At 46.7% G+C, this 22,973-nt stretch overlaps 1 protein-coding gene across 1 annotated transcript in view; it reads left to right on the plus strand.

Annotated features, from left to right (window-relative positions):
* Positions 1-22,973, plus strand: part of LOC120926664 (multidrug and toxin extrusion protein 2-like) — a 209,983-nt gene that overhangs the window by 31,782 nt on the left and 155,228 nt on the right. The window contains exons 2-3 of the mRNA XM_040336788.1: positions 9,818-9,919; positions 20,378-20,446. Coding sequence (XP_040192722.1) covers positions 9,818-9,919; positions 20,378-20,446 — 171 coding nt within the window. The remainder of the gene's footprint in view (positions 1-9,817; positions 9,920-20,377; positions 20,447-22,973) is intronic.

Raw genomic sequence — 22,973 nt, forward strand, 5'->3', positions numbered from 1 at the left:
TGGATAGGGGGGGTGGGGGACAAACTTCAATTTCATCTCCCCCATAACCGCCCAGGGCCCTCTCGGGTCCCGGTAGCAGACGGGGAAAAAAAAAAGAAAAAAAAGGGGCACAACACAACTAGGGGGCAATCAAAAGAGAGGTCCTAACGAGGCACAATGTACCAAAGGACCGGGCTGGGTGGGGAGAGATGGAGAGGACAGGGGGGGCCTCGAGATAGGGCCCCCTCTCCCCCCCCTCCCACCCCAAAAATGTGGAAACCCGAGTGTCCAGTTCCCCTCAGCGCTCATTTAAGTCCTCGGGGATTCTTAACACTGCAGATCTCCTCTCTCAAATCCCGGCTTAACAAACAGGGGATCCCCAGGTATATTAGATCCCTTTGAAAAAAAAGGGACTAGTTACGATCGTCTTCCTCTATGTCCACCGAGTGTCCCCTCAACTCTCAAAACAAAAAGGGGAGAAGGGCTTCATCGAAGGGGACCCTAAGGAGGCAGATTTTAGCCTAAGTCGGAGCCGGATGGGTAGAAGAAGGAGAGGGATGGGGGTCTCAAGAAAGAGGCCCCCCCTCCCTCGTAATTCCCCCCCCCTAACCCCAGCCCGGCAAGTCAGGGATCCGAATATCCAATTTCCTGCAGAATTCACTTAAGTCCTCTGGGAATCTCAAGGTCGCAGATCTTCCCTCTCTTGTCCCAATTAGACAGGCGGGAAATCCCCAGTTATACTTGATATTCAGATCGATCATCTGTTTTAGGAGTGGTTTTAACAACCATCTCCTCGCCAAGGTTTCTGGGGCCACATCAGTGAATATCCGGAGCTCGGCCCCCTCAAAAACTATCGGGGGTTGCCCCCTCAGCTTCTTCCATATTTCTTCTTTCTCTTCATAGAATCTGAATCTTATTATAACGTCTCTTATTCGCTCGGGGGGCCCTCTTTTCGGGTTTCCTACTCGATGTACCCTTTCGATCATGATTGGGTTGTCAACTGTTCTTTCCAATACAGGATTAAATATTGTTTGCATAATTGTCCTAAGATCCTCTCCCCTCTTCTCTGGTATTGATTTAATCCTCAGGTTTTGTCTCCGGTTTCTATTTTCCTGATCTTCTAATTTGTAGAGAATATGCCTCTGTTGTAATTGGATCTGATCGATCTGAATTTTTAGTGAGTTAGATTCTTGTTCTTGTTTCTCAATTTGTTCCTCTGCTGATTCTATTCTGGAGAGCATTTGACTAAAATCTGTCCGTAAGTTCTGTATCTCCCCCTTTATCGCATTTTCCAGTTTTAGCAACATCTCTGCCATTTCTCCCTTTGAGGGGGACTGTGTATTTACGCTTTGTTCTTCCATCCTGCTACTTTCCAGTCCATTTCCCCTGGGCCCTTCCTCTCTTAGTTCTATGGATGTTTCTCTAGAAATATCACTCTGGGGTATCTTATTATCAGTCTTTTTAATTTTATTCGCTTGTTGTTGTTGCTTCATTGCTCCCTGGGCCCCCTGGGCACGCGGGCTTTCCCCTCTGGTCACAAATGGTCTTATCGAGCTTGTTGCTGTTGTATTGCTTGGGGTAATTGGGGGGCCCCCCCTTTTGTTGATCTACTCGTCATTCTACTCATATTATTCTCTCTCCTTCTAATTCTCTTCCCCAGCTTGACCTCCTTTTTCCAATTATTGGGAGAATTAGAGATTGGAGAGAGGCTCCGTTGAAAAGGGGAAACTCATGTAAAATGCAGGGATGGATGGAACGGGAGATTTTCTCTGATACTGAACTCCTCCGGTTTTAATCCCCCAAATGTCACTTCATCTTATCGTGCAAACTTGCACCGTTTTGAATATCACCCTCTTATGGTCCTTAATCACGTATTGGAGAGAGGGGGGGTTATTACTAACAGGTGGTAGGGGAGCGTGCCACCGTGTTATTCCTGTGTGCTTTCGTTTTCAGGGGGTCTCTTTCGTTCCCCCTTTCACTCCTATAGCCCCGGCTCTATGGTACTTACTGAGCCAGGAAGCTAGAGTAACCCAAAAAAATAAAAAAAAAAGTAAAGAGACTAAGGGCGCACTTACACCAAGAAATCGCGATTTCACGTGGGAGCTTGCCTGTTGTTTATTAGTCTCTTCCCAACCCCTCTTCTCTTCTCTTCTCTTTTCTGCTCTACCTTCTCCTGTGCCGGAGTTATGTCACCGTTAGGTCTTAAATAATCTCTTGGTCTTTCCCCCAGTGTATGTGTAACTAAAATTCCTTCAGTGAGATTTCAAACCGATAACAGGGGGGTCGCATGCGTTTGCAAAGACCTGAGTTCATAGTTCAGCGAGACCCGCGAGCTGACTTGAGAACCATGCCGTTAACTTTTGCACCAATATAAAATGTATTGCATAGATTCGTTCAGCATGTAGAGTACAGAGTTCCGAGAGCCCGGATACCAATATGAGTGAGCTGTTTGAGATCCCTTGGGTGTTTGCACCTTGTGCTTCTTTTGCATCTGATGATTTAATGGTTTCAATAATAATTTACGGTTTGTTTTCTTCAAACACCCCCCTTCTGGTACTCTGCCCCAAGTTCAGGTCAGATTCAGATCTTTTCTCACACATTTCTTTTACAGTACATTTTGTTGGTCTTATATGCTTATCGCACGGTACAGTCCCTTACAGTTTTTCAATAATAGTAAATTCTCATACCTTAGGGATCCAGCAAATTAAAAGTGAATAGTGCATAACAGACCTGTTCTTTTTGCAGGGTAATGGTGCAGGTTTCCCCTGCCTTACCTCCGTGCTTCCTGGTTTTTGCGTAGGGGGTTTCTTACCGCTGACCTTACTGTTTACTGTTTGCAGCAGTGGATGAAGCAATAAGCTTCAATAGAATTTACACATTTAGACACTTTTTTTTTTTTTTAAAAGAAGAAAAATGTACCTCCCCTTCTGGGTCCACAGGGAGACGGGGTGCAGACTCTTCATCTAAGCTCAGCGTACCGCTGGCTCACCATACTCACGTCAATGAGACCTGGCCGGGGATAGTGTGGGTTTGCGTGTGCTGTCCTCCCAATACCTGCTCCGCACTGCTTTCTATGCTCCCTCTGCTTATTGCCTGCGCTCCGTCTTCTCAGTGTAGCGAGCGGGGCTCCGCTATCTGCGGCTCCAGCTGGTCCCGACGGCTCCGTGGTGTGCCGGTAAGAAGCAGAATGCGGCGTGTGTATGGTGGGATGTCCGCTCTCTCTCACTCCATGTTCCACCCCTCCTCCCGTTGCTCCCTAGCTCTTCCTCCTCACCCAAGAGCGCAGCGCGACCTCACGTCTTCACGTGCACGCCATCCCCGTGTGGAGCAGTGATTTTAATGATGCTTAAAGTGAAAAAAAAATAATGAAAAATTCCTTTAAATATCGTACCTGCTGGGTGTCTATTGTAGTGGCAAGTGTTTAGAACTGTCCCTGCACAAAATTAGATTACTATAAGAAAAAAGTAATTTAAGACTGCTTGCGGCTTTAATGTTTGGTCCCTGCAATATGGATGAAAATCACTGAGAAAAATAGCATGGGTTTCCCCGGCCCCCTCCCCCCAGGTCATTACAAGCCCCTTTGGCCCTATATACTTTGAACAGCAGTATACAGGTGGTGCAAACAAGACAGGGACTGTAGGTTTGTTATTAAGTAGAATCTGTTTGTAATTTTCAACTGGTACTTCTTTAAAGTGTAGCTTCAGCCATGAATTTTTTTTTTAAGCTTTTCTGAAAACATAGAGAAGGGTTATCACCCCTGTAAATATTTGTTTTGCTGTCTGTGTGCATCTGTTCAGAAGATTGCACCTCACTTTTTGTCCCAATGAAATTTTTTTGGTGAAACAAGGATTGGTGATAAAGCATCAGTGGACACCTTTTACAGAAGAGCATTTCCCTTCCTAGGGGTAGATTTCCTCTCCCTTCCTGTTGTCTCCTTCCATTTGCAAGTAGGAGTCGTTTGTAAGTTGGATGTTTGAAAGTAGGGGCCTGCCGTATATACTCTGCAGAAATTTGGGCCCTAGGTGATTGTGTTGCCACAACACTGTAAGCCCTCACAGTTAGTCTTGGTGGGCGCTGGAACACCCTGCTGTGAAATATTAGATCAAGAATTGTAATTACACGCCCCTGTTGAACAGGGGCAGAAAAATTGGGCCTTAGGCACTGGTGCTGGTGCCACAACACTGCAACCTCCTCACAGATACTCTAGTTGGAGCGCAGCAATGAGCCCGCTGCAAAGCATTGCATCAAAAATTGTAATTACACGCCCCTGTTAAACAGGGGCAGAAAAATTGGGCCTTAGCCACTGGTGGCGGTGCCCAGAACCAACAATGTTCTTACAAGGTATCAGCAAGATTATTGAGGAGGAAAAGGATATTCACTCAGCATAACAGGATAGTCACTCAGCATCAGCATAGGCAGTCTTGAAGGGATCTGACATTTAAAAAAAAAATACTCAGTTACATCAGCATCAGGTGCTTGGTAGCTGGTGGTGATCCAAGCCTGATTCATTTTTATGAAGGTCAGCCGATCGACCGAGTCGGTGGAGAGGTGCACCCTGTGATCGGTTACAAAGCCTCCAGCAGCACTGAAAGAACGCTGGATGCACGACAAGCCAGTAGCTCAATTGCGTACTGTGCAAGCTCTGGCCAGTGATCCATCCTCAAGACCCAGTAAGCCAGAGGATTTTCGGTGGGAAAGGTATCCATGTCTGGTCTTGCCCCTAGGTATTCCCAAACCATGTAAAACAGACGCTGGCGATGGTTGCTGGAAATGGTCATACCTTGGGGCTGCGAACTAAAAAATTGTCTGAACGCATCGGTCAGACGGCCACCTTCTCCACCGCTCCTTCTGTGACTGACCGAAGCCTCAGCAACACGTTGTTCAGGACCTGGATTTTGTAACCCCCCAGTCTCTAGGAATGCATTGCACAGACCTTTCTGCAAGGCTCCCAAAGATGTTTCATCTTCTGCTCCCTCTGTGCCGGCAAGATAAGGTCCACAACCTTATTCTTGTAACGTGGATCAAGGAGAGTTGCCAGCCAGTAATGATCCCTCTCCTTGACACCACGAATACGAGGATCCTTCCGCAGGCTTTGCAGGATCAGGGAGGCCATGCAGCATAGGTTTGCTGAGGCATTCGGTGTGTAGTCCTCTGGGTCACTGAGGCCGACATGATCTGCAGCCACCTCATCCCAGCCACGTACAAGTCCATGGGTTCGTTGGGACTGTAATTGATCCCTTGAAGACTGCTGGTGCTGCTGCTGCTGAGTTCTAGGCTCCACCTCCATGCTGCCATTGGTGTACCGATAGTAGATTGCCCGCATGTACAAGGCTGTGACACACCAAATTCTACACCTTCAGTCCTATCAGTGCAGGCTTCAGAAAGGACTGAGGGTATAGTGGGGTTGGAGATCCCAGCTGATGAGGGGCAAGGGGAGGTCAGCTGGAAGTTTGCTGTTCCTGGCCGGACTGAAAGGAAGTGAGCACTGAGTGTGTGCACTTTCTGTCAGTCCGGCCGGGAACAGGAAACTGAATCTCCTGTACCTTGTGGTTATGGTACCCGGCCGGACTGCAGGAGGAATTGGGAAAGGAGCTCGGCCATGCTACAGGCTGCAGTATTTATAGGAAGCGGTGGCACGGCGTGGCAGCGGCGGCGATCTGCTCGGGCCCCAAGCAGTTGCTTGTTTTGCCTGTCCTGTTCCGACGGCCTGAGTTTAGGGAAGGACTGTTGCCTTTGTTTCACTTTTATAAAAGCTTTTGAAACTTTGCCTGGTCCAAAGTTTCTCAAAGGGTGTAATGCAAGTAACCAGCACACATAGTCTACAGTTCAGGTTAACTAAGCATATTAGGGTATGAAAACATCAGTGTATGGCCGGGTACTCACGACCAAACATGTATGGTGAAAGCGGTCCGTCGGACCGTTTCCACCATACATGTCTGCCAGAGGGCTTCTGTACGATGGTTGTACACACCATCGTACAGAAGTCCGCGCGTAAACAATACGCGGGGCGTGTCCGCGGTGTCGCCGCGTCGATGACGCGGTGTCGCCGCGACAATGACGCGGCGACGTGGGCGGCCCGCCTTTAAAATGCTTCCACGCATGCGTCGAAGTCATTCGACGCATGCGAGGGACGGCGGGCGCCTGGACATGTACGGTAGGTCTGTACTGACGACCGTACATGTCCGAGCGGGCAGAATTCCAGCGGACTGTTTTAAAACAAGTCCAGGAATATTTGTCTGCTGGGAAAAGGCCCGGCGGGCAAATGTTTGCTGGAATTCGGCCCGCTCGCGCCCACACACGACCAAACATGTCTGCTGAAACTGGCCTGCGGGCCAGTTTCAGCAGACATGTTTGCTCGTGAGTATGGGGCCTAAGAGTTAATACAGTGTGAAGGTACACGTGGTTACCAAGGGTAACAAAGGTTTCTCTAGCAGCCTGTCAGAATCCTGCTAGTTTTGCAAGACAGCACTCGCAAACCGAGTTAGTATTTTTTTAAATACAGTGCTCGTATTGCGAAGCGCTCGTTAATCACGTTACTCGCAATCTGAGGTTCCACTGTAGAAGTAAAGGGAAAGTAGAGTGTAACAGAACAAGGCTTTGTCACTATGGAAAGGGATGGAATAAGGACACAGAGTTTGCATGTTAGGCCCCGCACACACGACCGGATCTATCTGCTGGGATTTATCCGTGGATCAGTTCCAGCGGATAGATCCGGTCGTGTGTTGGCCCGAGCGGACAATTTTCGGCGGACATTTGTCCAGCCGACGGATTCCCAGCGGATAAAAATTTCTTAGCATGCTAAGAAATCTATCCGCTGGAATCCTGTCCCTTGGACTTATCCGGTCGTCTGTACAGACTCACCGGATAAGTCTGTCCGATCCCCATCCCTCGCATGCGTCGGAATGATTCGACGCATGCGTGGAAGAATTTACCTTCCAGCGTCGCGCACGTCGCCGCGTCATCGTCGCGGCGACGGCACGTCGCGACACATGACCGCGGATGTTTTCCGCGCGGATTTTGATCTGATGGTGTGTACAAGCCATCAGATCAAAATCCAGAGGAGGAATGTCCACTGGAAACGATCCTCTCGTCTATACGAGGCCTTAGGTGACTGCAAGGCTACAGAGCAGTTATTTTGAGAGGAGAAATCTGCTCTGGCAGCTTTCTCTGGGTTTTGCTAGTTACGGATGGGACTCTGTAGTTTGGAGATCCCTAAGAGTTTTGGGTGGAATGGGATCTCCAACGCTGTGTCTGGGTCTTGTGGATAACCAGCAGGTTGTGTGCCCAGGTGCACACAGTCCATATAACGAGGGACTGGTGAGAGTAGTGAGGGAAGGTAGGTGAAGTGTGAGCAGCTTGCTACTGCTGTATGAAGACAGACCTGTGTCTGGAAAGCTGTCTGCCCTATGGGAGACTGCAGCCCATGTTAGGGGGATTCTTTGCCCAGGGACTAGGAAAGGCTGGCCAGCCTTGACAATCAGGAAGACTTAGGCCTCGAACACACGATCAGTCCAAACCGATGAAAACAGCCTGAAGTTCAGTTTCATCGGTTTACCGATGAAGCAGACTGATGGTCTGATGTGCCTACACACCATCAGTTCAAAAACCCATTGAGTCCAACGCGGTGACGTAAAACACAACGACATGCTGAAAATGAAGTTCAATGCTTCCAAGCATGCGTCGACTTGATTCTGAGCATGCCCGGGTTTAGAACCGATGCTTTTGTGTACTAACCATCGGTTTTGACCTATCGGTCAGGCGTCCATCGGTCCAATTTTAAAGCAAGTTCTCTGTTTCTGGACTGAAGGACTACAGACCGATGGGGCGTACACACGGTCGGTTTGGACCGATGAAACTGAACTTCAGTCTGTTTTCATCGGTTTGGACTGATCGTCTGTACGAGGCCTAAGGAAGCCAGTGAGTCCAGAGGGCTGGAAAGAATCAAGTCTGTTGGGAGCAAGCAGAGGAACTGCGGCCAATGCCGAGCCAAGTGGCTTGGTAGGTTTTTCATTTAAGTGCTAAACGAAGTTTGAACCCCTGCGTGGGAATCCTGAATGGAACTTTTTTGCTTTTTGTTTTTCCGTTTAATAAAGTGGGCTACCAGGCTCTTAAAGGGTTAATAAAGGGAAAAAAAATCTTTAAAATAACAAACATGTTATACTTACCTCCACTGTGCAGTTTGTTTTGCACAGAGTGGCCCCGATCCACATCTTCTGGGGTCCCTCGGCGGCTGTCTCTGGTCCTCACTGCAAGAACTCACCACATTCATGCGAGAGAGCTCGCATGGTGATGAGTCCTTGCGGGCGCGCTCCCGTTATACAGCGAGCGGCCATAGCCGCTCACTGTATCACTCAGCCCCGCCCCTCGGCGTGCCGCGTCACTGGATGTGATTGACAGCAGCGCCAGCCAATGGCTGCGCTGTTCTCAATCCATCCGCTCTAGCCAATCAGCGGCCAGGCTGAGCAGCGAAGAGGATCTCGGGACTAAGTGCGGGACTTTCGAGGGGTCAGGTAAGTAAAACGGGGGCTCGGGGGGGGGGGGGCGGCATCATCAGATATTTGTTCACCTTAATGCATATATTGCATTAAGTTAAAAAAAAAATCCTTTACAACTCCGACGTGGACTCACTGCACAAAAACGCATCTATCACTTGAGCTAAACAATCACCTATGTCACAAGAGAAAGAATGATCGTCGCTCACCTAGTGCAAACCTCCTGGGAACAGCAGCAATAGATTACTATACAGGTTGTAAATAATATGTCCACGAAGACAATGCACTCTCAAAACGCTGTATTCGTTCAGTTTTACAACTAAATTTTGACACAAGTAAAAACATAGATTGAATTTAAATCTATCTTATCCTGATTTGACTTCAGCAAAGTAAGTTCTAAATGGTTGCTTTGAACTACTACACGTAAGGCCTTGTACACACGGGCAAACATGTCCGCTGAAAACGGTCCGCCGTACATGCCCGCCCGGAGATTTCTGTATGATGGCTGTACACACCATCATACAGAAATGAGAGACAATCCGCGCGGACAGACAGCGCGGTGACGTGTTCGCGCCGTCGCCGCGGCGACGTGCGCGACGCTGAAAGGTCAATGCTTCCACGCATGCGTCAAAGTCATTCGACGCATGCGAGGGATGGCGGCCGCTCGGACATGTACGGTAAGTCTGTACAGACGACCGAACATGTCCGACGGACAGGATTCCAGCGGTCATGTTTCTAAGCAAGTTTAGAAACATTTGTCCGCTCGAAAACGGTCTGGCGGGCAAATGTACGCTGGAATCCTGTCCGATCGGCCATACACACGACCGAACATGTCTGCTGAAACTGGTCCGTGGACCAGTTTCAGCAGACATGTTCGGTCGTGTGTACGGGGCCTAAGAATAAGAACTCTAGTAGAGGCGGACTCAAAGGGAAAATCTCTACTGCAGCCATACCTAGTCAGAAGGGCCACCTTGTTTTACAGTTGACAACATTTTGGCCTATTTAGGCAAACATTTCAAGTGTTTCAAGAGGGAGCTCCAGCACACAGCCTGTTATTGACAGCCTCAACTCTGTTCCTATGTGTGAAGTGGGGTGTGTCCCTTTCCTACATTTAGCTCTCACTGAACTCTCACTTCAGCTCCCTGCTTTCTGGAAGCTCAGACAAACTGTATACATTCTGAACTTCGAACAGATGTAGAGGAGAAAAGGCTGTACATAAGCAGGTACTCTTTATGTAGCCTTTGTATGCAGTCTATGTATTACCTGAGGCTAGTCATGTCACTGGGTATATGGTATATGGTATAGGGTTTACAGACACCTTAATATAAATTTTAATTTTCTTTCAGTTCTTATCTCAAGCGATGGTATATCTTTTATTTGTGGTGAGTTCCATGTTCTGTGGCCATTTAGGAAAAATTGAATTGGATTCTATTACGCTTGCTACATCTGTAAGTATTCAATTTTTTACCGCTCATCTTTTTCTCTATTAAAGAAGGTCTTTATTTGAGTAAGAACATTACTAGCAACTTCAAAGTCATTTGTAAAGTGGTTTCAGGCAAATTGTATTTGTGTGTATGTAATATTATGGATATATCAGTAAAGATTCAAGTTACTTAACTTTCTCTTTTCCGCTGGTAAATGCAGTCCTATTTCCCCACCTAGAGCACACACAGCCAGGCACACAGCATATTTTCACTCTACCACTGGCTCCAAAAAACAGTGGTTTCCTTTTGGGTTTTTATTGGGAACAACTAAATTGGATAGGGAGAGGGAGCACGAATAAACAGTAGAAATTAATAACTTGAGGACTCCTCAACATTCTGGCTGCACAGTACAAAAAGGAATGTCCTACAGGATCTCTATGCTAATGGTGACTAGTACTCCTTCCAGAGTTTAAAAAGTACACACAGTAGCTAACTCTTCAGCACTGGACTCACTTACTCACATAGCCACAGGATCATCCATTGCTTCCTGACAATTATCCACCTGGCTCTTCCTAGTGAGAGAGATGTAGACTCACACCACCATAGGACAGCTAGACTCTTTCCTACTAAATTCAATCAGGCCCCCCAGTTAAGCCTATCTGGGACCTTAGGGGGCTTTCTAATGACTTCTATTTAAAATCTGTGCCTCCACCCCCAATCCCTGCACAGGGTGTCCTCCAGCAGGAGTGGACCCAGGAACTCTACACTCTGCTGCTTAGGCCTCAGAATATCTGTGATCTCACCACATACTGGGAATACCTCCCCTGGGATTGGCTGGAGTCCCATAAATATTTGAGTTACATGCCCTGTTCTTCCTCCCAGTATGATACTAGAATGTTCTAGAAGATAAGAAAGTTACAGAATAACAGCATGTGAGCCTGATTACAGTGCCACCAACTACATTTTTCTAGCACTAAGCCCATAAATACTATGTTACAAATTTAAAAAGCATATCTGTGATCAAAAATTTACAGCAGCTGCCCACAAGGTGCTAAAACCATAAAAATCAAGCAAAAAAAAAAATATATATATATATATATATATATATATATATATATATATATATATATATATATATATATATATATATATATATATATATATATATATATATATATATATATATATATATATATATATCAGCGCCTGCAGTTGTGATATAATATGATGAACAACAACAAATAGAATTATCAAAGTGAAATACAGTCTCTTGCAACGTGCTGAAGTGCTCCAAATTTAATGAAAGGGCTTCATATAACTGTGCCACACTCCCCTCTTCTATCCCCACTCACCAGAAACGATAGACCCTCAGCTTTGTAGTCTGAGGGTCAAACACATTGTGATCTGGTGTTAACAAAATAACCACCAGGCTCAGTCAAAACAAATTAAATCTCATAGTGAAGTACTGTTAAAAAACAATTTTATGCCACTGGCCCGCAGCGAACCGGGATGAGTTCATTCTCTGTCCCATGCCTGTTTTTGTCGGTAATCTCGTAAGTGGTGCTTATGATTGCGCAATAAAATAGTTTTTTAACAGTACTTCACTATGAAGCCTAGCCTGGTGGTTATTTTGGTCATCCCAAAGATCCTTCATGTTTGGAGATCCTACTGAGGAGTAGGGATGAGCTGAACAAGCCCTGGTTCAGTTCGCAGCAAAACATGCGAACAGGCAAACAACTTGTGCGAACAGCGCTAAAGTCTATGGGACATGAAAGTGAGAAATCAAAAGTGTTAATTTTAAAGTCTTGTAAGCAAGTTATTGCCAAAAAAATGTATGGGGACCTGGGTCCTGCCCCAGAGGACAATCAATGCAAAAAAATGTTTTTTTAAATTTGACGTTTTTTCAGGAGCAGTGATTTTACTAGTGCTTAAAGTGAAACAATGAAATTAAATATTCCTTTAAATTTCATGCCTGGGGGGGGGGGGTTTCCTTAGTCTGCCTGTAAAGTAATATTACACTTCTAAAGGATAAAATGTAATTCAAAACTGCTCGTGGTTGTAATGTATTGTCGGATCCTGGCAATATACATAAAAATCATTGAAAAAACGCTGTGGGTTCCCCCCCAGTCCAATACCAGTCCTATTGGGTCTAATATGAATATTAAGGGGAACCCTGTGCCAAACTGTAAAAAAAAAAAAATGTCATGGGGGTCCCCCCAAAATCCATACTGGACCCTTATCCGAGCACACAACCTGGCAGGCCGCAGGAAAAGGGGGGGGGGACTAGAGACGTGATGTCATAGTAGGGCGGGATCTCCCATTTGCGTCACTGGGTGGCCCTGCCCTCAGCTATATAACAGCTGTCATCTCAAAAATGTTGCAGTTGGCAGGACGCCTCCCATGGAGGCAGAGTTTTTTCCAGGTTGTTTTTTTTTGGTCAGTGCTGTGATTGAAGATGGATGGACATCGCTTGGACACTTTTTTTTTTTTTAATAAAGTACTTGAATGAGTAGGGGTATAATGTACCCGATACTCATTCACATGGGGGGGTTTTCGGAGCTTCCAAAATCCAATGAAAGGTCTGGTATGGATTCTAGGGGGGACCCCCAGGCCATTTAAAAAATATATATATTGGCTCTGGTTTACCCTTAATATCCATTCCAGACCTGAAGGGCCTGGTAATGGACTGGGGGAGGGAACCTCACACCATTTTTTTTCAATGATTTTTATGTATATTGCAATACATTATAGCCGCGAGCAGTTTTAAATGAAATCTTTTCCTTTCGAAATGTAATTCTGCTGTTCTCATCCATTACACTATGTATGGCAACTATAGAAGAAGCCTTACATAGTGTGGGGCATGGACTTAGCCCCCTGAGTCACGATTGGCCAAAAGCACCCTGACTTTGGCCAATCATGGCTCTCACAACAGAGCGTGCTGTGATTGGCCAAAGCATGCAGGTCAGGTGCATGCTTTGGCCAATCAGCAGCTGTCAATGCACTGCGATCTTGCAGTGCATTGACGGTCTAGCCGTTCATTATGGGGCGTTCCACGGGCGCTCAAATTTCCCACGAATGCCCCATAATGTCTTAAGTTTGGCAAACGGGCGAACCCCCGATGTTCACGTCGAACTTATGTTTGACTCGAACATTGGGCTCATCCCTACTGAGGAGTCCCTGAGTTCCATCTGTTAACACCAGATCACAGCTTGTTTAACCCCCAGACTGCAAAGCTGAGGGTCCTCAGCTGCTTGTTTTTGGCGAGTGGGGTTACAAGAGGGGAGTGTGGCACAAGGCACAGTCAATTTATATGAAGCACTTCAGCACTATGTATTAATTTGGAGCACTTCAGTATATTGCAAGAGACAGTAAGGCCCGGAGTGAGAGAAAATAAAATGAAAGAAAGTGCAGGGCTGGCATGACAGTATGAGAAGGCGAAGCAACTATGGGGTTAAGGATTGTAGGTGGAGAATGGAGGAGAGGTGGATTGGTTGGAGCAACAGGATGAGGAGGGGTTTGTGGTAGGTTGTTAGTTAAGGGATAGCTGGGGTCTCCTGGACAGCAGAGAAGGGACAGGTGACAAGCAGGCAGTTTATTCCATGCTACTGCTTATCACAAAAAACTATGGCCCAGATTCACATAGAATCGCGGCGGCGTAACATATCGTAGATACGTTACACCGCCGCAAGTTTTCATCGCAAGTGCCTGATTCACAAAGCACTTGCGAGAAAACTTCCGCCGGCAGCCTCCGGCGTTAGCCCGCGTAATTCAAAGGGGCGTGTGCCATTTAAATTAGGCGCGCTCCCGCGCCGGACCTACTACGCATGCTCCCTTTTGAATTTCCCGCCGTGCTTTGCGCGAAGTGACGTCATTTTTTCGAACGACGACGTGCGTAGCGTACTTCCATATTCCCGGACGTCTTACGCAAGAAGGAAAAATTTTCAAATTTCGACGCGGAAACGACGGCCATACTTTATACAGCACATACGTGTGCTGTGTAAAGTTAGGGCACCAAAAACGACGACTAACTTTGCGACGGGAAACTAGACTAGCAGCGATGTTGCGAACGCAAAAAAACGTCGTGGATCGCCGTAACTACTAATTTGCATACCCGACGCTGGTTTACGACGCAAACTCCCCCCACTGGCGGCCGCGGTATTGCATCCTAAGATCCGACAGTGTAAAACAATTACACCTGTCGGATCTAAGGGCTATCTATGCGTAACTGATTCTATGAATCAGTCGCATAGATACTCTAAGAGATACGACGGAGTATCTGAGATACTCCGTCGTATCTCCGCTGTGAATCTGGGCCAATATCTTTTAAGCATGAACGAGGTGGACATGATCCAGACATGGCTGCGGCAGCTTCCAGGGGGCCAGAGGACTTTGGAGCTAGGTATCTACTCTGATAGAGCCGCTGGGGCTCTGTTTCCACTATTGCAACCCTAACGTCACGCAATTTTTTTTCTGCAATTTTGCTGCATTTTTTTGCCGCGATTTTGATGCGACTTGAAGCAATGCCTGTATATTCTGGAGGTCTATGGACCTCAAGTCAAATCACGGTGGGACCAAAGTGGTGCAGGGACTAAGTTGAAGTCACATGGATATGAAAGGTACTCCTTGGAAATCATGGGGTATGACTTTGCAGTCCCAAGTCGCATGACAAGTTGCACTAGTGGAAACTGAGCCTAATGTTCGGGTCAGCAGTGGGGGCAGAGCAACCCATGCACCCAAAGGTCTCGGTCCCCCAGATCTTCCCCATGAGCATTGGGTCCGTTTATGAGCACCGCCCAGAACCCGTCAGGACCAACGGCAAGGCGATTAACAGCTTTGTGGGTGGGGGGCCTGGACGGAATCCTCGGCGTAGGCGGAGCTCGGCGGGCGGGGTGTCAGGAAGTGAATGTATGTCTCCTCCGCCCGCCCGGCATCAGTGTCTGGAGCTAACTGACTCCTTCCCCTCTGATATGGTGGTAAGGGGGGAGGAATCTCAGCGTGGGAGGAACAATATCGACCCCTGCATAAGTGGGGGGTAATTGGCCAGGAGAAGGCAGACAGCAGCCGGGGATACTGTAAGTGCTGGAGTGCAATATATCGACAGGTGGATCCAGTGCAGGGAGGCGGAGCCAGGTATGGCATGGATCCATGGCACCCGGTACTTCCTCATTTGGGGATGCTTCTGTCAAGAACGTTACTTACCGAGGCCGAGATGCTGAGGGCGGCTCACCTTTGCGACCCTGTGCAGACCACTCCCTGGAGTTAGAACAGAGGAGGGACGGCACAAGGAGGCACCTGTGCCGGGAACTGGTAGGCAGACTTGGTGCAGCTGACAAAAACAGGGCAGGTGCAGAGGACTGAGACAGTCGTTGATCAGGCAGGAACAGGCAGGTAAGTCCAGAAGGAACCAACAGGAAACAAGGCAAATCCGGGTCACAGGCCGTGGGTCAGGAGTTGGAGAGATCAGAGGAAGTCCGTGAGAGCAAGCCAAGGTCAAGGGGCAGGAGACAACAGCAAATCCGATAAGCAGGCAGGGGTCAAGTGTAGGAGACGGCAGAGAGTAGTCAAGGTCCAATCCGGGTCAAACAGGTCAGGGTAGTCAGGTTACAAGGTTCTCTCACAGGGTAAAGCTGACACGAACCAGCAATTAGCAAAGGGGAAGGGGCTGGCTTAAATAGGCCGCACTGGCCACTGATTGGTCCACAGAAGTACAGGTTTCAGAACCAGGCTCCAATGGACAGCACACAGAATAGAACTGAGCAGTGGCTCAGAGACAAAAGAGCTGGACCTTCAATGGAGAGATCCTGGGTTCGATTCCACCCAGGACCAACTAGGGAAAGAGACCGTAAAAGGTCTGTGCCCTGACAGTGCCCCCCCCCTAGGGGCGGACTCCGGACGCCCAACCTGTCCGTTAGTTCCGGAAGCTCCTGATGGGAAGCATGTAGATTGTTACTTTTTCTTTTTTGGCTTTTTTGATCCTGAAGTTCTGGTAGGGGGCGCCCTCCTTGCTTGTAAAGCTCGTTCCAATATCTCCAGATCCTGTTTACGGACCATAGTACCATTTGAGGCATATGTGCAGTCTGGAGGGAGAACTTCACTTGGGGAGATATGATCTGGAATTTCAACTGGGGACACTGGAACTGGGGACACAGGAACCGAAGACACTGGAACTGGGGACACAGGAACTGAAGACACTGGAACTGGGGACACAGGAACCGAAGACACTGGAACTGGGGACACAGGAACCGAAGACACTGGAACTGGGGAGGTAGGTACAGATTCTGAGGCATAGAAAAAACTTCCAATAGTACCCACTTGAAGAAGCTTTGGCCGAGGTGGGCGAGTTGGGCAAAGCGATATAAGGTGCCCGCTAGCACCACAATAAAAGCAAAGTCCATGGGCTCTTCTCCGCTCTCTTTCTGCCATAGATAGGCTGGACCGGATGACCCCGATCTGCATGGGTTCTTCCTCCTCCAAGGTAGGCGTGTGTGCATCCACAGAAATGTCAAGACCTTGTGATGGGGAAACTTCCAGGCTGGGCACATACGGAGTCTCATAATTTGGCACACACTGGGCTGGCTGGAGGTCATAACCGTACTGGGGCTTCCTATCCTTGGGTACCCGTAGGCCTCGTGAACTAAGAGCAGACCTGGGAGTGCTGGTCCTCTTGGAAGCAGGGATATATGAGTCCAGAGCAGACATGAACGTCTCCCAGCTGTCCAAGACTGGACTTTTTTCCTGCAGCAGCAGGTGAGCCCACGATTTGACCTGCCCTGTTAGCAAGTTGACGGAGGCTCTAACCTTAATATAGTCCGCGGCATAGGTCCTAGGTTTAAGGGTGAACAATAGCTCACAGTCAGTTTTAAAGCACAAGAAGGATGCACGGTTCCCATCGAATATTTCTGGCATAAGAACAAATGGCTCATAATATACAGGTTCCGGGGCTGGGCGTGTTGTCTCTTTAAATTTTTGGACTTCTTGTTGTAGTTCCTGAATAATATGGTTCAGGCTGGAGACTTGCAGAGCCAAGGAAGTGAGCATTTTGAACAAGTCTGCGGACTCCATGTTATCCGTCAGTCCATTATGTAATTCTTGCAATTTTTGAACGGTAACCGTCAAAACAGACACCTGTTGACACAGGTTTTCAAGGGGTGAGCATGCCCTGTCGGCCTCAGACATAATGGCTGGTTCGTAATGTCAAGAACGTTACTTACCGAGGCCGAGATGCTGAGGGCGGCTCACCTTTGCGACCCTGTGCAGACCACTCCCTGGAGTTAGAACAGAGGAGGGACGGCACAAGGAGGCACCTGTGCCGGGAACTGGTAGGCAGACTTGGTGCAGCTGACAAAAACAGGGCAGGTGCAGAGGACTGAGACAGTCGTTGATCAGGCAGGAACAGGCAGGTAAGTCCAGAAGGAACCAACAGGAAACAAGGCAAATCCGGGTCACAGGCCGTGGGTCAGGAGTTGGAGAGATCAGAGGAAGTCCGTGAGAGCAAGCCAAGGTCAAGGGGCAGGAGACAACAGCAAATCCGATAAGCAGGCAGGGGTCAAGTGTAGGAGACGGCAGAGAGTAGTCAAGGTCCAATCCGGGTCAAACAGGTCAGGGTAGTCAGGTTACAAGGTTCTCTCACAGGGTAAAGCTGACACGAACCAGCAATTAGCAAAGGGGAAGGGGCTGGCTTAAATAGGCCGCACTGGCCACTGATTGGTCCACAGAAGTACAGGTTTCAGAACCAGGCTCCAATGGACAGCACACAGAATAGAACTGAGCAGTGGCTCAGAGACAAAAGAGCTGGACCTTCAATGGAGAGATCCTGGGTTCGATTCCACCCAGGACCAACTAGGGAAAGAGACCGTAAAAGGTCTGTGCCCTGACAGCTTCAAGGGGAGGATCCACAGATCCCAGAGGTGAAGTCATAGGATGAACTGTCCTTGTCTGTAGAAGATGACTCGCAAGGGCATCCGGCATCAGGGGATTCTGGAGCGGCGGCTGTTGGGGGTCCCCCTGAGCAGCCTGGTAAAAAAATGTAACAGCTCTCTTGGTAATGTAGTGGGTAACTTGTTGGGGTAGTTGATGGGGAATGGACCCAGTGTGGTACCCCCTCCCCTCCCACTACCGCAGGGCCCATAGTATCCCCCCCAGATCAGGTGGCTGCTGTTGCGGCATCAGGGGAGGAGGCCGGAACATTACAGGGGGTCCTGGGAAAGCTGGACACTGTGCGGACTGCCGACGCAGCTAAGTGATAGGTTATGTGTGCTTGGAAGGGCCTTTAGGGGCACACTTAAAGCAGGATGTCCGGGCGAAATTGCAGGGGTGAGTAAGTGTAGATTTTCCCTACTACCTCTGGAGAAGTTTAACATGGATATGGTTATGCCCGAGGATTCAAAGAAGGAGGATGAAGAAGGAGGCGGTACAGACTGATACCAACATTTTTTGGCAATTGGCTACAGACGGGGTTGGGTTGGGTGAGGTGGCTGTGAAACAGAGTAGGAGATGGAACTCCAGAAGATTCTGTAGTTACATTCGCCCTCTGTGGTGGCTGATTAATCGTGGAAAATGGGGGGGGGGGAGAATTTATCATGCTGGGCAAGTATTTATGGCTGTGTGGGGGTTATACAGTGTATTGTTTTTTCTTTCAGATGGAGTGCAGCACGCCTCGTCTGGATCTGGGGTTACTGTCATGTTCTGTGGCCAGGCAAGCTGCCATTAAGACAGATGGTATGTAGCTAGGCATTTTTCAGGGGGGGAGGCGGGTGTCTGCTGGTTAGGGGTACCGGGGATGAGGTGGAGCAAAGGAAGTAAATTATTACTTTGCACGCCTTTACAGGCGACCGGACATTCTGGCACCACATGTTGGTGGGAACGATCTGGGGGGTTTGCGCCAGTAGGGAGCTCATTCGGGGGGTTGAATTAGATTTCCGGCGGCTCTGCACAGCCTTCACGGATATGCTGGTATTGAAGTCCAACATGGTGGCTTGGACAACTTTGTACGGTCATTTCTGAGATTTTACAAAAAAAGTTTATAAAGCGGTGGGTCAAATTTTATTCATAATGGGGCATGGTCATTTGCCATTTAATATTGAAGTCTGATACCGGGCGGTACTACAAGGGGGGATAGGGGTCCATTTATCTGGAGTGTGTATTGATTTGTGGTCCCTGGGGGTTGCAGGATGGCATTCAATGTACATTGTGGGTGTGGAGGAGCCCCCAAGGGTAAGGTGTCACCCTAGTGGGTGGTGGTGGTGGTGGTTGGTCTTTTGACGTTGGAAGAAAATACGGTTAAGATGGAAGTGTGGGGGGGGCTCATCAGTGGTATGTGCCCCTCTGGTGTATTCCAGTTACTAAGGTTAGCTGGAATACGGTAATGGTTGCACTGCTGGTGTGGGTTGTCTCCGAGCTTGTGTGTCATGGCTGGAGGCCTGGTATGGTAAAAGGTCCTGCAGTGGTGCAAGAGGAACACGTTGGAATTCTGGGTGCCGTCATAAGACCAACAGGCTGATAAGCTGTTTTTGTTAATAAAAAGGCTGCTATGGCCATTTGTACTCCAATTCATGTGTGGCCTCATTAAAGTGGAAGTAAACCTGCCTATCATTTTCAGCCAAGGAAGCTGCCATCTTGGCCTCTGTTTAATCTTCAACTGCCATGATGCTGCCATGATGCTGCACATGTGATCAGTTATGACACCAGCCATTGGATGGTGTGACAGTTTGGTTGAGAGCACAGCCAATGAGACAGTTAGAATTTCTGGCATGCCGGGAAATTGGAAACTATTAAAATCATTGGGTTTACTTCCGCTTTAATTTAGTTAATAGCAAGGGGGATGGTGAGTACTCATGGTCGGGCAGACACAAAACAAGGTGGGACATCTTATCTACACTGGTCATGTATATGAAGCACTTTTTACATATTTGGAGCACTTTAACACATTGCAAGAGAATGCATTTCACTTTGACAATTAAATTTGTTGTTGTCCATCATATTATATTACAACTGCAAGCGCTGTTATATATATTTGTTTCTACAATTGTCTAGCAGCCTACTCTAGAAGGGTGCTGCATTACAAAGCAAGGCACACATATAAATCCATCCTATGCCCAGTAACCCATCTATCCATATTTTTTTGAATAGTTTTAATTTTTTTTCTACCTATTCTGATCTATTTCATTTTTCTAACTATAGCTCCCATGGAACATTTGCTGTATTTATGCGAGTACACATTTATTTGCACTTTACAGGTTTTGAATAAATAAGTAGTGAATAGGGATATATTCAGACCCTGATACAGGGATCATGACCACTTGTTTGAGAAGGTGAAATAAAAATGCATTATATTATGCAATAGGAATAAAACATTCTAGTGTTTTTCTTTTTTTTTTTTTTGTAAGAACCGTATTTACAGTATATTTGTGCAATCAGTTTTTACAGCTCCTCTACATTGTACAAAGCATTTCTGAATGGTTCACCAATGCATCTTTTTTGCAGGTTATTAATATATTTGGCATATCAATTGGATATGGAATGAGTCAAGGATGTGATACATTAATGTCACAGGTATTTTATTAAATGCTCTATTTTCTTTTTACATATAAATTATGTGATATTTAGCTGGGTATGCATATTAGAATACCATGGTTACCTGGTCCTGTCTGTTCATTCATTTCTTCCTCTGGCTGTCAGTGTCACTCCATCAGGGTCATATTTAGGCACTATGCTGCCCTAGGTCCATCTAATTGAGAACACTCTTGTGCACAAGCTTCACCCTTTGGGTGAAATTGAAAAAAAATCTGAGACAAGTTTTGTCTAAACTAGCGCACTCGCCCATAGCAGCAAATCAGCTTCTATCTGTCTACCACACCCCCCACAGCTTGGAAAATTAAAATGTTTAAATGCTGATTGACCACTGTAGACAAATGCTCAAGTAAAGATAAAGTTTGTCTCAGCCCTGGTTCACACTGGTGAGTTTTGAGATGCGATTTGACATGTCAAATTGGTGGCATTTGCTGGCAATTGCACCGTCCTAATCGGTGCGACGCTGCACCGATTTCAAAAAGTAGTTTCTGAGCAACTTTTTGGAATTTCGGGCTGTGATTTACATTGACATCTGTGCACCTGCACAGATGTCTCTGTAATCGCGGCCAAAATCGGGACTGACACGCGCGGATTCATTCCCGCAGGCCAGTGTGAACATGGGTTCAGACACCTTTATCAATTGGCCAATTTTGTCATTTGATTGTTTTCAAAAAAATGACTGTTGAAATGTACAGAATGGTCTGTTTTTAAAAATGCGTTTCCTGATATAAAGACCACTAAACAAGAGAAAGAGTGATGATTTAACGTAAGGTGAAATATAAAGAGCCTTAGGACTTCTTTCAACCCTTTGTCTAGTCTTATTGTTTTTTTTTTTTTGTTCTATTTGTGATCCTATGTACTGTATACTTGCTGTATATACATATTGTTTAAGAACATATTTAGTTGCAGGGAGAATATACTGCATGCACCATTGCATAGTTACCGTATTAATACTTTTCTTATATTACATATACAAAACATACTTCAAATATGCAAAACTACATATATGTCTTTGTTCTATATTTTCAATAAAATGTATAAAACAGTTCAGTGAGAAATATAAAGCAGAAATTTAGGCAAACAGCTAAATACTCAATTATATACCTATCTTCCACTTTGTTATAAAACATATTCTTTTGCAATTATTCATATTAGGTACACACCTCCAGTTACACTTCCTAGCCAGACAGGCACTTATTTCCTGGTTTAACTTTTGCAGCATCCTGACTCACGTCTGTGCCTCCAGTCCGTTTATTGAACACCTAATCAGCGTTATAACCTGCATCGAATGAGTTCACAAATGACCTAGGAATCTGTAAACAGAAATAGGAAATGGCAGTATCACTTTGAAAACAGTTTACAGTTATATTTAAGTGTGTATTTAGCTTTTCTGGTAATTTCATATGTGCATACAATGGTGGTTGGCACCATGCCCCAATCCAATTCACAGGATCATACATAACTCTATAAAAGTTTACTTAAATAGCCCGCTCACAATTATTTTATTTATTTTTTTTCGTCACCAACACTGTAGAATCTTTTTAAATATATCCAGCTTTTTAAATTTACTTAGTACTGATTTGAGACCGTACTTCCAATGATGTAATTGCAAACGATACTGTTATGCCGCGTACACACGAACATTCTCTATTTTTTCACGTCGTTTTAAACTATGTCGTTTTTCGGGTTGTAAAAAAATATCGTGTGTGGGCTTTAACGATGTGAAAAACCTGCGCATGCTTAGAAGCAAGTTATGAGACGGGAGCGCTCGTTCTGGTAAAACTACCGTTTGTAATAGAGTAAGCACATTCGTTACACCACCGCAAGTTTACAGCGTAAGTGCCTGATTCACAAAGCACTTACCTGTAAACTTGCGGCGGCGTAGCGTAAATCCGCCCGGCAGCAAGCCCGCCTAATTCAAATGGGGCGGGGACCATTTAAATTAGGCGCGTTCCCACGCAGAACGTACTGCGCATGCTCCGTCCCTAAAATTTCCCCACGTGCATTGCGCTAAATGACGTCGCAAGGACGTCATTGGTTTAGACGTTAACGTAAATGGCGTCCAGCGCCATTCACGGGCGACTTGCGCAAACGACGTGAAATTTAAAAATTCGACGCGGGAACGACGGCCATACTTAACATTGGTTAGACCACCTAAGGGCATGCTTAGTTTTCCGCGACGTATCTCTACGGAAACTACGTAAATTTAGAGCGACGGGCAAAGCGGACGTTCGTGAATCGGCGTAACTAGTCATTTGCATATTCTACGCCGACCGCAATGGAATCGCCACCTAGCGGCCAGCCTAGAATTGCAGCCTAAGATCCGACGGTGTAAGTCACTTACACCTGTCGGATCTTAGGGCTATCTATGCGTAACTGATTCTATAAATCAGGCGCATAGATACGACAATCGTATCTCAGAGATACGACGGCGTATCAGGAGATACGCCGTCGTATCTCTTTTGTGAATCTGGCCCTTTGTTTTTAACAACCTGAAAAATGATCTTGT

Source organism: Rana temporaria, chromosome 2 (assembly GCF_905171775.1).
Source record: "Rana temporaria chromosome 2, aRanTem1.1, whole genome shotgun sequence".
NCBI classification, from domain to species: Eukaryota; Metazoa; Chordata; class Amphibia; order Anura; family Ranidae; genus Rana; species Rana temporaria.